Source organism: Cryptotermes secundus, unplaced genomic scaffold (genome assembly GCF_002891405.2).
Source record: "Cryptotermes secundus unplaced genomic scaffold, Csec_1.0 scaffold89, whole genome shotgun sequence".
Taxonomy (NCBI): Eukaryota; Metazoa; Arthropoda; class Insecta; order Blattodea; family Kalotermitidae; genus Cryptotermes; species Cryptotermes secundus.
The window spans coordinates 730,285-744,926 of record NW_019725837.1 but is presented as its reverse complement, the minus strand read 5'-3'; the positions used below and the strand labels follow the sequence as shown (position 1 = coordinate 744,926).

Below are 14,642 nucleotides of genomic sequence, written 5' to 3'. Positions count from 1 at the left end.
AGGACCTATGGAATGCAAATAAATTCAATTCAATTCAATTCAATTCAATGGGGGAGAAAAGGAATGCATATAGGATTTTGGTGGGAAAGTCTGAAGGAAAGAGACCACTGGGAAGACCAAGGCATAGGTGGGTGGACAATATTAAAATTGACCTTAGAGAGATAGGATGGGATGGTATGGATTGGATTGATCTGGCTCAGGATAGGGACCAGTGGAGGGCTCTTGTGAACGCAATAATGAACTTCTGGGTTCCATAAAATGTTGGGAAATTCTTGAGTAGCTGCAGAATTGTCGGCTCCGCCAGAAGGGCTCAGCTATTTAAGTAAGTAAGTAAGTATATAGGTGTGTCAATGAACTCCAAAATAGAGGCCTCAGTCATTGCAAGCAAATTTTATGCAAAATGTAAAAGTTGAAACAGATTCTGCTGCCATCTGTGGGCGATGTTGTGACACTGTATGTTTAATAAATTGTGTGGGCTGCAGGTGATATCAATGAGACCAGTGAAAGTAAGTTTCATTAATTTATAGACAAGAAATATCGACATAAATTACAACCACTTTTCTTAAGTCAGTTTCCTAGGGCTGAATACTTGAAATGGGGAAAAATATATGATGAGTTAAACATTTCACAAGCATACACACATATGTGCATGGACAAGAAGGTCGGAATAATGGACGATGCAGATAGGTACACAAAGTTTTCTGGATATGTACACGTATATGTTAAGTCATATTTATTCACATTGTCATGTGACAGTGACTATAGACGGGTTTTGGATTGATGACCAAATTTATTGAACTCTCTGATAAAGCACATGACTACATTTTACATTACCCTGTTACACACACACTAATGTCACTGCTTGCTAGTGGATTCCAACAGCAGACGTTCCCCTTCCTCTGGGTTTCAAAACTGTCCCAGACCTCAGCTACTAGCTCCTCATAGCAACAGCTCACAACAACTGAGCCCGAGTGGTTATCTCACTCGCTCACTCACTCAATCACTCACTCACTAACAACATTGAATGACTCACCAATCAACTCTTCACTAACTGACTCACTAGATCATAACTTGCCCCACTTATAACATCTCAGCACGAACACACAGAAAACACTGCTGCCCATTTTTGTTATTAACCTCTTGTTGCCGTGAATTGCTGCAGCTGTGTCTGTTGGTGCAGCCACTATCTAGCAATGGCTGTGGTATACTTGTTCATTTCTCGGACACTACCTAGCAACGGCTGTGGTATAGTTCATTTCACGGACACTGCCTAGCAATGGGTCTACATGCCACAATATTTTAACATTTTTTTCAAATACTGTCATTCTTGAAGGGATGCTATGTTTCTTAAGGCTTGATAAATCAGAGATCATTACACTAAACAAAGAGTTTAAATTATGACATCTGAAGTTTGGATCACATACCTTTGTATATAAAATACGTGGTAGTCATTAAGTTCGTGGAATGTGGTTTTAATGCATCATGTTACAAGGTATTCACATACACTTATGCAGATCGACATCAGCCCTCAAAATAGTTGCTGTTGTCTGCTATGCAAGTCTGCCAATGTTGATATAGCTGTCAAAAACACTGCTGAAACATACTGGCAGTAAATTCCCATACGATGGTTTGCGGCCATTCCACGAACTTATTGACTGGTAGTATATTATATGTCAATATTCAAAATAAGCAAATTTGCCTTCCTTGGGAAGTCCACAATAATGAGAATTCCAAACAGCACTTAAAACTGATGATATAATGAATACTTTTTACAGGCAATTTAGAATGAAGACACACACATACGAGTGTATATATATATATATATAAATCACTCAAAAAAATCAAAAGTTGAAAATATGTGACACTATCATTGTAACCTATAAAAATGTTAAGAGTTTATAAAAAAATTAACAGTTATTCTGTAATATGAAAGTGATGTGAGAGTCATATAGGAAACTGATATGCAAAAGAAAAACGTCATGAAACTTCAACAGAAATGGATATTTCTACTTCAGGCACCATGAACAGAAACTGAAAACATCGTCTGTATGGTATTAACCACTAATCATACATAGTGGCTGTGTGGTCTAGTGTCAAACTGCGACAGTATTTAGCACTGAATCCACTAGTACTTATGATTTGCTGCAGTGGTGCTGAGTTTCTTGAGAACATTTATTTATATACATAACATGGCTACACTACTGCTCTAAAACACACAACCTACAAAGGCCCATAATCTCATTGTTAGCATGATAGTTACTAACAATATTCCCACGAGAAATCATATCACCCGCACAAGACTAATGAAGTCACAGAAGACTTGGCGTTTGCAGCAGCGATCTGTAGAGTGTTTTGACTGGTGAGTGTGTTATAACTATTTGTACTTATGAGTGTGTCTGTTCAATAAATCCAATTACCAATCGAAATCTCGTGTCTAGACCCTAACACATGACAGCATGGATAAGGGTCCTGCAAACGTCCACTGAAGTATCAGCAGAACTGATGGTACATGCTGTTTTTCTCTTTTAAGCTGAATTTGTGAGTCCTGTTCATAGTGGATTTCTTCCGAGTAATTCACTGAGCTACTTCTAGTCCACTTAGTTTTGTTTGTGCAGAGGGAAGTCTCATAAATGCCTCGACGATGCTCACTAAAATTTGCTCCCACCAAACTCAGACATTGTCCCATGAAAAGGTCTACATAAACAGGGACTGCGAGAAGCTTGGAGAAAACAGTAGTATGTTGGGGCAACTCTTAATTTGCAGGCAGTATGATTACTGTACATGGAAGTGCAGTTTAACCACAACAAGATGATCTGCTCTGCACTGAACCAAGAAGCAAACTGATCACTTTCATCTCTCTATGAATTGTCTTACAAGCAGATTCATCAATCTGGAAAAGCCCTGTCCAAAATAATGCAATGCTGTTTTGAATATATGGAGAAATGAAACAGGCAGGGTCAGCCCTACAGGTTGCCAAACTGTGTGACTGTGAATTGAGTACTCTGAAAGTTTTCTTGATTTATTTCTTGCGATATATTAACAGCTACCCTTGCACATGTGTACTGAGGTTGCTGGGGAAGTGGACTGTTAATGTCTCTCCATCTACCCTTCTAACGCTATTTTGCCAGACATGCTCATATGAGTTCCAAGAACATAAAGGAGCATCTCAGATATGCTGTAAAATGTACTTTTACAAGAATTCAAGAAGATGAAAAAAGTACTCATTACAACACAAATTCTGAAGTACTCTTTGTCAGAACCAATAAATGTTGCTAAGCTTATGATATTTAAATTCATGGAGCACAAGAAACTGCTGGGCAAAATGAAACACTTCTTACTAGATGAAATTTTAAATTAGGCTTAAAAAAATAATAATGAGATTAGGAAACTGATCTATATACTTACTTACTTACTCATGGAGCTGAGCCCTTCTGGAGGAGTCGCCAATTCTGTAGCTACTCAAGAATTTCCCAGCATTTTATGGATCCCGGAGGTTCATTACCCTGTTCACAAGAGCCCTCCACTGGTCCCTATTCTGAGCCAGATGTATTCAATCCATACCATCCCATCCTATCTCTCTAAGATCCATTCTAATAATGTCCACCCACCTACGCCTTGGTCTTCCCAGTGGTTTCTTTCCTTCTGGATTTCCCACCAATATCTCATACACATTCCTTGTCTCCCCCATTCGTGCTACATGCCCTGCCCACCTCATCCTCGACTTGATCACTCTAATTATACTTGGAGAAGAGTACAAGTTATGATGCTCCTCATTGTGCAGTTTTCTCCAACCTCGTGTCATTTCATCTCTCTTCGGTCCAAATATTCTCCTCAACACCCTGTTCTCAAACACCCTCAGTCCATGTTCCTCCCTTAATGTCAGAGACCAAGCATGACACCCATACAGAACCACAGGCAAAATTATAGTTTTTTATATTCTAATTTTTATGTTTTTGGACAGCAGATAAGAAGACAAAAGGTTTTGGACTGAATGATAGCAAGCATTACCCGAGTTCAATCGCCTCTTAATTTCCTCCTAATCGGGTTTCGATCTGTTATTGTTGTTCCCAAATATCTGAACTGTGCCACATTTTCAAAACATCCGTTTCATATCTTTATGCATGATTTTGCCCTGCATTTTGGTGATGAGACAGCAACATATACTTAGTTTTCTCTGTGTTTACTTCTAGACCAACCTCGTTACTTGCGTCAATTAAAGTTTGTGTGGTTTTCTTTATGATATCTACATTATCACCCAGTAGATTCACATAATCAGCACAGACTAACAGCTGATGTGTCCTGTCTAATTTCGGTCCCACTTGGTTTCCCTGGACCTTCCTAATTGCATATTCCAAGGCAAAGTTGAAAAGGAGTGGCGATAAACCATCTCCTTGTTTTAGACCATTCTGAATAGGAAATTTATCAGACAAATGTTTACCTACACGGATGTTACTATACATTTCGTTTAAACACATTTTAATCAAACTAACTAGTTTCATGGGTACCCCAAACTCTATTAGAATATTATACAATACTTCCTTCCTAACTGAACCATAGGCTTTCTTGAAGTCTATGAATAGCTGATGTACTGTCTCATCGTACTCCCATTCTTTCTCCAATATCTGACAAATGCAAAAGATCTGATCTGGAGTTGATCTGTTACGTCGAAACCCATATTGATGATCCCCAATAATTTCATCTATATATGGACTTAACCTTGAAATAAAAATATTGGACAACATTTAATATGAAGTTGATAGCAGTGATATCCCCCAATAATTACTACAGTTAGCTTTATCTCCCTTCTTGTGAACTGGTACAATAATAGACTCCTTCCACTGATCAGGCAATTTTTCCTTATGCCAAATAGAAGTAATTAGATTGTGGAACGTAATACTCAAACCCAGACATGTGTTTATGTATTTCTCACGTTGAAAATGATGGATGTGCCATGAGTTTAATGACATTTGAGGTGTCCATGGCAGTGAGTATTATGACTATGGTCAATTGTGATGTGACACTGTGAAGTTTGATAGGTACCAAAATTTTGGAGCAACCTGCTACCTTCATCTTCATGGCTGGAAATCACATCCCCAAATATGGTAATCTTAATTATCAGTTTAGTGTCACATAGGATATTTCTAACATGAGGGTGGTTCAAGGTTGACTTGACTTCACTTTTTTACATAAAGGATACACACGCAAGAATCAACAAACTCTCACTCCTTTTCAAGATAACCCCCCCTCCCACCTTTATACAAACACCTTTCCCATTGTGCTCGCAAGTTAATGATGCCAGCAGCATCCTAACTGTGTAGCCAGAGTTCATCATCAGTTTGAAAATTCTGTCTTGGTAGGCGTAGCACTGTTGATCCAAACAGTCAGGGTTGTAAGGAGGGTGGTTCATTACTATCAATGTCACCTTGTTGAACATCAACATCTTTGGGACCCACCAGGCACACACTTTCTTCAACAAGAGTATTCATGGATAAGTGATCCAACATTGCCAGCACTTATGTCACTGCTGAATGCAATGTCACATGCTTCCAAAAAACAGCTTTTGAAAACAGGAAATGTTCACATCACACACAGCTGCAGGTTCAATGCGAGCATGCAATAGGAGTGAGACTTCTTCATGACCTTCAGAAAACTTAACGTATGAATCACAGACAGCTGCATGTGACAGGGTCTTTTCCCCACACCGTACATTTAACCTATGAAGAATTTCTGATGGTTTCATTTCTCTTCCATTAGAAATCTGATGATACAGCACTGTTCTACACCAGAAGTGACAAGGTTCAATGCCATCTTGTATTAGTGAAGTGGGGCATATGGCCATCTGCCATGCAGTGAGTGCATGTTGCCATAAACTGCCCATAAAAGCATTTAACTTTTCTGGTGTTCATGTCTTCAGGAACAGAATAAAGTTAAGGTTAACCCTGACCCACCCTTGTATGAAACACAAAACTTTATTCATATAATACTTATCTCATGAGGGTCATATCAGTCTGCATACTACTATTTACATAACTAGGTTAGACTTTTTGAGTTTATTTAAACCAAAATATGTTAAGCAAGAATCTGAAATTGCATGCTTTAACCTGTCTGATTGCTTAAAAGAATCATATGTAGCACAAAATCGCCTCTTCAATAAGATACTCACCAGACAAATAACTGTGGATGACCCATGCAATCTGCAAACATTTCAAGCAAAGATCTCTTCTCCAAGAAGAATGTTGGTAGCACAACCCGTGTGAGGTCCATCCCCAGTTTGAGTTGTGACAACAAGTGGAGAATAACTGATTTGTGTTCCTCAACAGGGACCAGAGAAGATTCTACATGGTCTTCTTCATCTGTCACATCTTCTCTTGAGCTGGCCCTACCTGGATGAATACATATAGAAAATGTATTACAGTGAAGGAGTATGTTAGCAAGTAGGTGAGTTTACAGGTTTGTCAGCAGCTATGGCTGTATTCACCTGGTCAGAACTGAAGTTAAAACATTCTTTTTCAAACCCAGTATAAAATAAATACAATTAAACACCTGTAAAATGCAGTGTGGTGTTAGAGTGTGTAAACTGTAAAATGGAAAAAACAATGAATGCTCATAAGATCTAAAAGTTTGTGATGATGGTAAATTGTTACAGACGGTTTTTTTAGAACAGACAAGATGATGGATAATGTCCAGCAACATATTAATTGTAATAAATTCTCAGCTAACGAGATGGGAGATGTATATATAATGCAACACCTGAGATGCACTGAGATTTTTCATCTGGATGGCAACCCATGTGCTTTCATCAATGGAGTAGGAGACTGTGAAATACTCCCAAAAAGAACTTCGCTTTTCATGTAAAGTATTCATTATTTGTCGGATAATGTTGACATACTTCAGTAAAACTTTTCAATATAAACTGTGGGAGCCAAGTTGTTTCGAGCAAACAAGTCGACAAATGCGAAAAAGTTAATTTATCCTTGTCACAGATTTTGCAAACCCACCTACTGACAATGAAAGAGGTCTATATGGACCACTGTGACCTAACACCAGCAATGGGGATAAAATGACTCAAATGGGATAATGAAAAAGAATCAATCAAATAAACTTGTCTACCCCAATATCATGATGTAATGCCATGACATTAAATGAGTTACGGCCATCCTCTCCTAAGATGTTGCATAACGAGCCACACAGCAAAGTTGGCACCCGTCACAATGTGCATTCCTGAAGCATGTGCGAAATGGGAATGGGAATACCGCACTGAATGCAAATAAGTGGCAGGTCACATTCCAGTAAACGCCCTGTATCAGATGAGAGCCCAATCTGAAGGTGCATAAGCAGGGTCTCCCTCTTCCTCATGGAACTGAAGGAGGACTGAAATATCAAAAAGTATCTGTTATCCTGTGTACCAGTTCTGAGAAAATGCATGAAGACAGGTGTGAACATCACTGCCTGGAGCTCTACATACAAGGCTGCCACTCTCAGTGGCCTGGTAGCCACCAGAACACTACAGACTTCCCTGGATTACCGGCTGAAGGACATCCATAACAATCGATGCTCAGGTGTGTCACTGTGCAGACCCTGCAAGTTACTTAGGATATATGTGCAGAAGAGGTGACACTGCCAAGGCTGATGATGAATACATAGAAGCACAAATCCCACCATTGAGAGAACATCAATTGCAGATGGTCTCGACTTTAGTGCACAGCTGCAAGAAGCTTCATAGCCTACACTGGAATGGATCAGGGCACAGTGCAGTCAGAGCAACTTCATGCAGTCTCCTCACCAAGACTTGCAATATGAAACTTCTAGAATACTCAGTGACTATTCAAATTTAATGTGGAATGAGGTTCCTATGACAGTTTGCTTTTAGGAAGCTGAAACAAATGGCAGAGCAGAAACAGACTGTGGACAGGACATACATCCTGCAATGGTGTCAATGTATGCACTGGATCTTTGGTGCAGAGAAGGAAAATACATTGAATTGAATTGAATTGAATTTATTTACATTCTATAAATCCTAAGCAGGTTAGTACCTTTGGATACAGAACAAGTCAAAAGGTTACATACATAAGTACAGGCAATTTTAGCTTAAAAATTAATATAACTTAATTTTACATCATTCTCTATTTACATTGAAGTATTCATCTAAAGAGTAGAAGGAATGAGCATGTAGATAATTCTTTAACTCTGATTTAAACTTTTTAGTATCATTGCCCAAGTTTTTAATACTTTGTGGCAGATTGTTGAACACTTTTATGCCAGTAAAGTAGACTCCTTTTTGATATACTGATAAAGTTGATGAGGGTAGGTGGAAGTTATATTTTTGTCTAGTATTCATGTTATAGACATCAGAATTTCTGCTGAGCACAGTGAGATAACGAATTATAATGACCTGTAGCTGGCATTCTATAGCAACTGTGCTCCAGGAGCTGTAACAGATAGCAATGTAGCAATGAACATATAGCGATGATGAGACAGATGCATCAACCATATTGACCACAGTGTTGACAGACACTGCAAACAGGATCACACTTAAAGCCAAGTCTTGTGACACCCCAGCTTCTTGAATATAAAGTGCAGATGAACAAAAAATAATGATCCTGGAGGAAGTTCAAAAGGAAAACTGGTACCTGGCCCTTAATATTTCAGTGGTAGTGTGTTCCTAGGATATCATGTTGCAAGGTGGTATCATACACCTTCCTCAAGTTGACACAGAGAGCAATAAGGTGTTTGCAAATGACAAAATAATTCTGGATACAGTGATCCAGATTAAGAATGTGGTCAGCAGTGGAACAGTGGCATTTTAACCTTCAGTGAGCTTTAGAATGAAGATTTCTACTCTCTGGAATAAAGAAAAGACAACAGGTTACCATATGCTCCATGGTCTTACAAACACAACTAGTCATGCTGATAGGGTACAGTCAGTTGTGAGGAAATAATCACTATTGGGCTTCAAAAAAGAAATAACAGCTTCTGTCCAGGCAGCTGGAGAAGGATTTTCTGACCAGCAAAAATTGTATATGGAGATTAGAAACTGCATGCCTGTGGGTGGCAGATGACAGAGCATTGAGTGGGACCTGGGAACATGTTGAAACAGTGATCTAATGCCGTGAGAAGTTCATCCATATTAAACGCTATGTTATATGTACAAATATTACGTTTTTGTATATTTTCCATCATCCTGTCTTCATCTAAAACACTCCGTCCTGTTTATTTTTCAAAACACAACATTTGGAGACTGGATTCTGTTTGTCTTCAGACAAAACCTAATCAGCTGGTCCCAATTGATAGAGTTAGTCCCTGTCTCCAAAACGTTGTTTTGAAAATTAAACAGGACAGTGTTTTTAGATAAGGACAGGATGATGGATAAAGTCCAAAAACATAATATTCATACTAATGTACCATCGTCACAAACTTTTAGTTCTTATTTACGTTACATAGCTCTGCAGGCCAAAAGGCAATACTTCTGCATCACCTTTAAGAGCAAAAAGAAGCACTGTGATTGTTGCTATTAAGAAGAGAAGCAAAATGAGATTCAAATGTATTATCAGTGTCTAGCTAGGATGCAAGGTCTGGAACTGCAATTGCACTTACTTGACATGTGCTGTAGTTTGTTCCAGACAACATCCAAATGTGTATACTTGGAAGGGCTACGAAAAAAAGAAGCTTAAAACGATGAGCACTTAGCATTATGCATAACACACTGCGCTTTGGCAGCCAGCATATAAAGGAAATTAAATTCTCCACTGTAGAGTGGTGGTTCAAGAGCCTTAGATCTTGCTTCCAAACACAAATGGCATTGTATCATTCACCTGTCCATGAGAGGACAGTTTTGCCACAAGAACTGGTACATATCAGAGGGCCATAACACGAAGTGGCTTGGACTGCAATGCTCATGAAATAATCTGCCATGGAGTCAACAGTGTCACGAGACAGTACTTCAGAATGTCTACTAACTGAGTTGATGTCGGGATGCAATAGGAATTATGGCAGAAATGTGAAGGTTTCTAGGTTAGCTGTATGTGTGTAAGGGGTGGGCCATAAAATCCTGCGCTCACATTGTGACCTTCAATGATCTACTGTGCTTCCCCTTTGGATTAACCCTTTATTAATCTTACACTTCAAATGAAATGTAGGACTTTATGTTAGCTGTAACTACCAGTAAATCTGGAGGAATGTATCATTCAAGACAGACTGCTGGATCTGGACTACATAAGACAGGGTCAACAGTAAGCTAGGTTGATGACCCTAGGTACAGGTGCATAAGAATACTCGACTGATGCCAGCACATAGTTCAGAAGCTATTCTGCCATTTTCATCAGTAAGGACTAAATCCCAGAAAATGGAGTGCTGAAACTGGCAAAGAAGAATAAATGGCTTTGATAATTGGAATATACCAGCAGCTGGCCCAGCAGGATGTACTGGTAATTCCAGCAGGAATACTACAAATTGTAAACGAAAGATTGGGTAGGTTGGAACCAAGGTGACTTGTAGCGGAGTATGAATGTTGAGTGGAGCAGAAAATATTCAGTCCTTACCTACAATACCTGTCCATCATTGACCCTACTGTCACCAAAGTGGTCATAAACAATGACCCACTTAACAAAGGAGGTTTAACACACAGGATGGAAAGATGTGAGTTTCCTACAAACAGATGATGGTTGGATAACGATACTGAGTCTGTACATCAGGGAACCACATATGGAAACTTTTTAAGATTTCACTGTAGAAGGCCCACAATAAATGGCCAGAAAAAGGCTGTGGACATGTATAAAGTACAGTGTTTTGATTGGAAAAATTTTTGTGATCTCCTTCTGCATTTCTTCTTGGAATACGAGAATTACCTGCCTGCAGGTCAGATGTGTTAGACAGTGGCTTGCTGCATTCAGTTATGCTTGACTGTTCAGACTGTTTGAGCCTGGTACCAAAATGATACAAAGGTTGGGTGACACTGGATAATGCCTTAGGGCAGGAGCCATAGAAGGGTCATGAAACTGGCAGAGGGGTAGCCATGGTAGACTCACAAATACCCTCAGTGTGAGAAACTGTATCTAACCCATGATGTGGAGACAGACCTTGAGATGTTGCAGCTGGGGACTGCTGTGTGTCCATGTACCTATATCAATCTCTCAAGAGAGGAAAATTATGGAAGAATGGGACTGATTCATGATCCTTGGTTTGCCCTCAAGGTACATATTTGTGTCTCCAGAAGAGAAGGCCTTTCCCTCTCATTGACAAAACATGGGCCAACTCTTGTCACTGGAAGCGTGGGTGCCATTACAGTTAATGTACTGAAGTGGTCTGGGGCATATTGCCTCATCACAGCCTCTCTCACTACATATGCCACAAGCCAGGCACTATGTACATCCAGATCTCTGACACTGGAAGCATATCACTAGATTTGATATGTAGGGGCATACAGTAACTCCTTCACACCCACCGCTGATGGGGAAAGACAAGGTAGGAACACTGAATGCCAGGAAGACAGGCTGAAGAAGAAATGATTTTTCATACCTCTTCCTGATTAGCTTGTATGCTTTCCATACAGTCTGGTGAACAATGGCAGACTGACTCTATCTCTCATCCTATCAAGGGAGTCAGTGTTCACATTTCAAGAGTTGAGAGAGACAGTAGACCTCCACCAACATCACACCATCAATGAGGACATGTTCTTGAGTTACCCTGCAACTGCATCCAGACCCTTTAGTACGTAAAAAAAAAAAAAAAACTGATCTATCCCATGGTCTTCTTTGTATTCTACAGTTAGAAACTCAAAAATGTGGTGCTGGCAGCTTAACAGTGACTCTCTGAGGAGTATCAGTTCCTTTCTGAATGACTGGTGAGTAAAAGAGGGGATAGGTGAAACTTATCCATTATCGGCATCAGCCTGCCATTGGTGTGATAAGGAGAAAAAACATAATGAATCTTCCAGGCAATGCCAACAGAGGGACCTCTGAAATGACCCAAACTCAGAAAATACCTCAGACCAGTTACTATTTTAGGACATCATTGACAATTCCAACCCTAACAGCAAGTCCTATACAATGGGAGAGCTGCAACTTCAGGCCCCTATCATGGGACTAGCCATCCACAGAAAAATTACATAGGATGACTTACAATCCAGGCTCCATACATGGTCAGTGAGAACAGTCCACTCAGCTTCTGTTTTGGTGCTCCTCACTGGGACAAACAAGTTGGAAGTCATGCTAAAACCATGAGGCAGTACCAAGGACACATAAGTTTGAGAAATGTAACACAGCTTAATATCTAAGAAATACAGGGTGTCCCAGGAGGAATGAACCAAACTTCGGGAGGGTGTTCCTTATGTTAAAGTATGCCGATATAATCCAAAACACCTATGTCCAAAGTTGAACGGTTACGGAGATAATGGCCAGAGAAGTGTCAAACTTTGACCGGCGTTGCACACTTGTTGATTACAAAATACATATTAAAACTGGCAGGAATATGTGGATTCTGTAATGTTAATAATGTACGTAACATCAAACTAACTTGTGAGTGACATGAAGCCATAAAATTGAAGTACAAAATACTCGCTCGCCATGTCATAATTGTCCTTAGGGTTTCCAAGCACTATACATGACACATGAGTGGCAAGCGCTGACATAACGTGGCTGACTGCGCGTTCTGATAAAGCCAACTACATACGTACAGCTAGGGTGAATCACGGCACTCAAGGACAAACATAGATAAGGCCTCTCAGCTGAGAGGTACAGTGCGTGGACCTGCCAGAAGACCACACTTTTCTTGGGCCACTTTCTCCTTAACCGTTCAACTTTGGACATAGGTGTTTTGGGTTATATCGGCATACTTTAACATAGGGAACACCCTCCCGAAGTTTGGTCCATTCCTCCTGGGACACCTGTATATAAAACTAGAAGGAGAATAGTTATGTTGAAAACAAAAAGAGATGGCAAACGCTGGTATGCAGATAGCATGGTGAATGCTGGGAAATTTGGTATGTGTTCAGGATGCCAATAGGTCAATGGAGAAGACAAAAAAAGATAAATATGAAATGATAAAGATGACAGAATGGTGGAATGCAAAAATGAAAGAAAGGAGAACTTAAGAGCTCACGTTGAATTCTCCCATCAGGACCCAAGCTAACCTACCTCAGCTGGGATAAATACTGCACTTGAGTTTTGTTATGAATAAATATACTCGCTCACGCCACAGTGTATACGATTACATACAAATTACATACATCTTCATGCTTAAAGCAACAAGTTTCAGTCTTAAGGCCATGTGTACACAGGCAACAAATTGTGGAACGACATATCTTGTCGCATAGGCAACATTTTTGTGTTCACTGGACACAGTTTGTTGCCAGGAAAAACAGAAGTGATGCATGGACTGACATTCCACAACAGTGTTCCTTGTATTATCATGGACATAGTAGAAGTAGACGCTATTATTGGTCTTGTAGCCTGGAATAGAAAGCGACGCCGTCAACGTCAATTTTGGGTACATCCTATTTCCAGTGAAAGACTTTCACTTGGAAAGTTTTATACAAGTTTTGAACGTTACAGAATTTATCCCGATAAGTTTTTTCTTACTACAGAATGTTTCCAGTTTTGATGAACTTCTGGCTCTAGTAGGACCCTCAATTGCTAGGGAGAACACCAATTGCAGAAGAAGTGTGCCTGCAGCAGAATGACTTTCCGTCGCATTGAGGTAAGTACATTTTGAAATCAAACAGCAAAGAAATTTTTTAATCAAAATGTAAGCAATATTAAGTATAATTGTTCAGTTTCTCACAACAATTTTTATTAGTTATAGGATTACATTAGCATAATGAATAATTACAAGTAACTACTCATTCACAACAGAGTCCAAGTCTAGAATATCAGAATCTGGAATGCACGATAGAGTCATCAGAGATGACTTGTGAGTTGACTGACTGTGGTGGTGACGTCCATGTTGAAAATGTTGATCCCTGTTGTTGTTGTTGTTGTTGTCGTCGTCGTGGCTGCCCTTGTCCTGTTAAGTGGTAGTTGCCATAAGTACTTGTTGAAGGCACTGGCTGCATTTGAGGAGCTGTTCTCCCATATATTCCTCCTCCTGAAAACAAGTAAGGATCCATTCCTGTTTGATATGAACCTTGTGGTTGGTTCTGTAGAGTGTGACAGGTGGGTAGCTGCACAGGTTGGGTACCGGTACTTGCGAAACGTCACAACACCTGAAGTATCTCGATCCTAGCATCAAGCTTCTTGTCCTCACTGATATGCTTTAAAAATGGTACTAGTGACATGGCGTAAGTTACATCCTCATCTGTCGCAGCCTGCTGTTTCTCACTTAAAATTTCTAGCATCCGATTTTCAAAACAATATTGTCCTGGTCTTTTGATTGCCTTCCTTGCAGGTCTGTTTCGAGTGATATTCTCACTGCCTGGTTCTGGTGTAACTTCTGCAGGGTCTTCAACTGCTTCATTTCCTTCCCCTCCTTCATCTTCATGAAGATTTGTTGCCGTTGATTTTGGCTGTGTGTGGGGCAGTAAAAAAAGAAGTCTGTCAAAAGTAGATGTATTTTCTTCTTTTACATGCAGGCTGTCCACTCTTAACATGTCTCTGTTCACGTAGCTCCCTCGAGAAGGAAGATCTTAAACCCTTCCACTTGTCTTTCCT

General features: G+C 39.8%; 1 protein-coding gene across 3 annotated transcripts in view; it reads right to left on the bottom strand.

Annotated features, from left to right (window-relative positions):
• The window catches only part of LOC111863520 (oxysterol-binding protein-related protein 11), an 83,920-nt gene that overhangs the window by 29,750 nt on the left and 39,528 nt on the right, over positions 1-14,642 (bottom strand). For all 3 annotated transcript variants that reach the window (XM_023849890.2, XM_023849888.2, XM_023849889.2), the window contains one exon: positions 6,164-6,383. In XM_023849890.2, the coding sequence (XP_023705658.1) occupies positions 6,164-6,383 (220 nt within the window). The remainder of the gene's footprint in view (positions 1-6,163; positions 6,384-14,642) is intronic.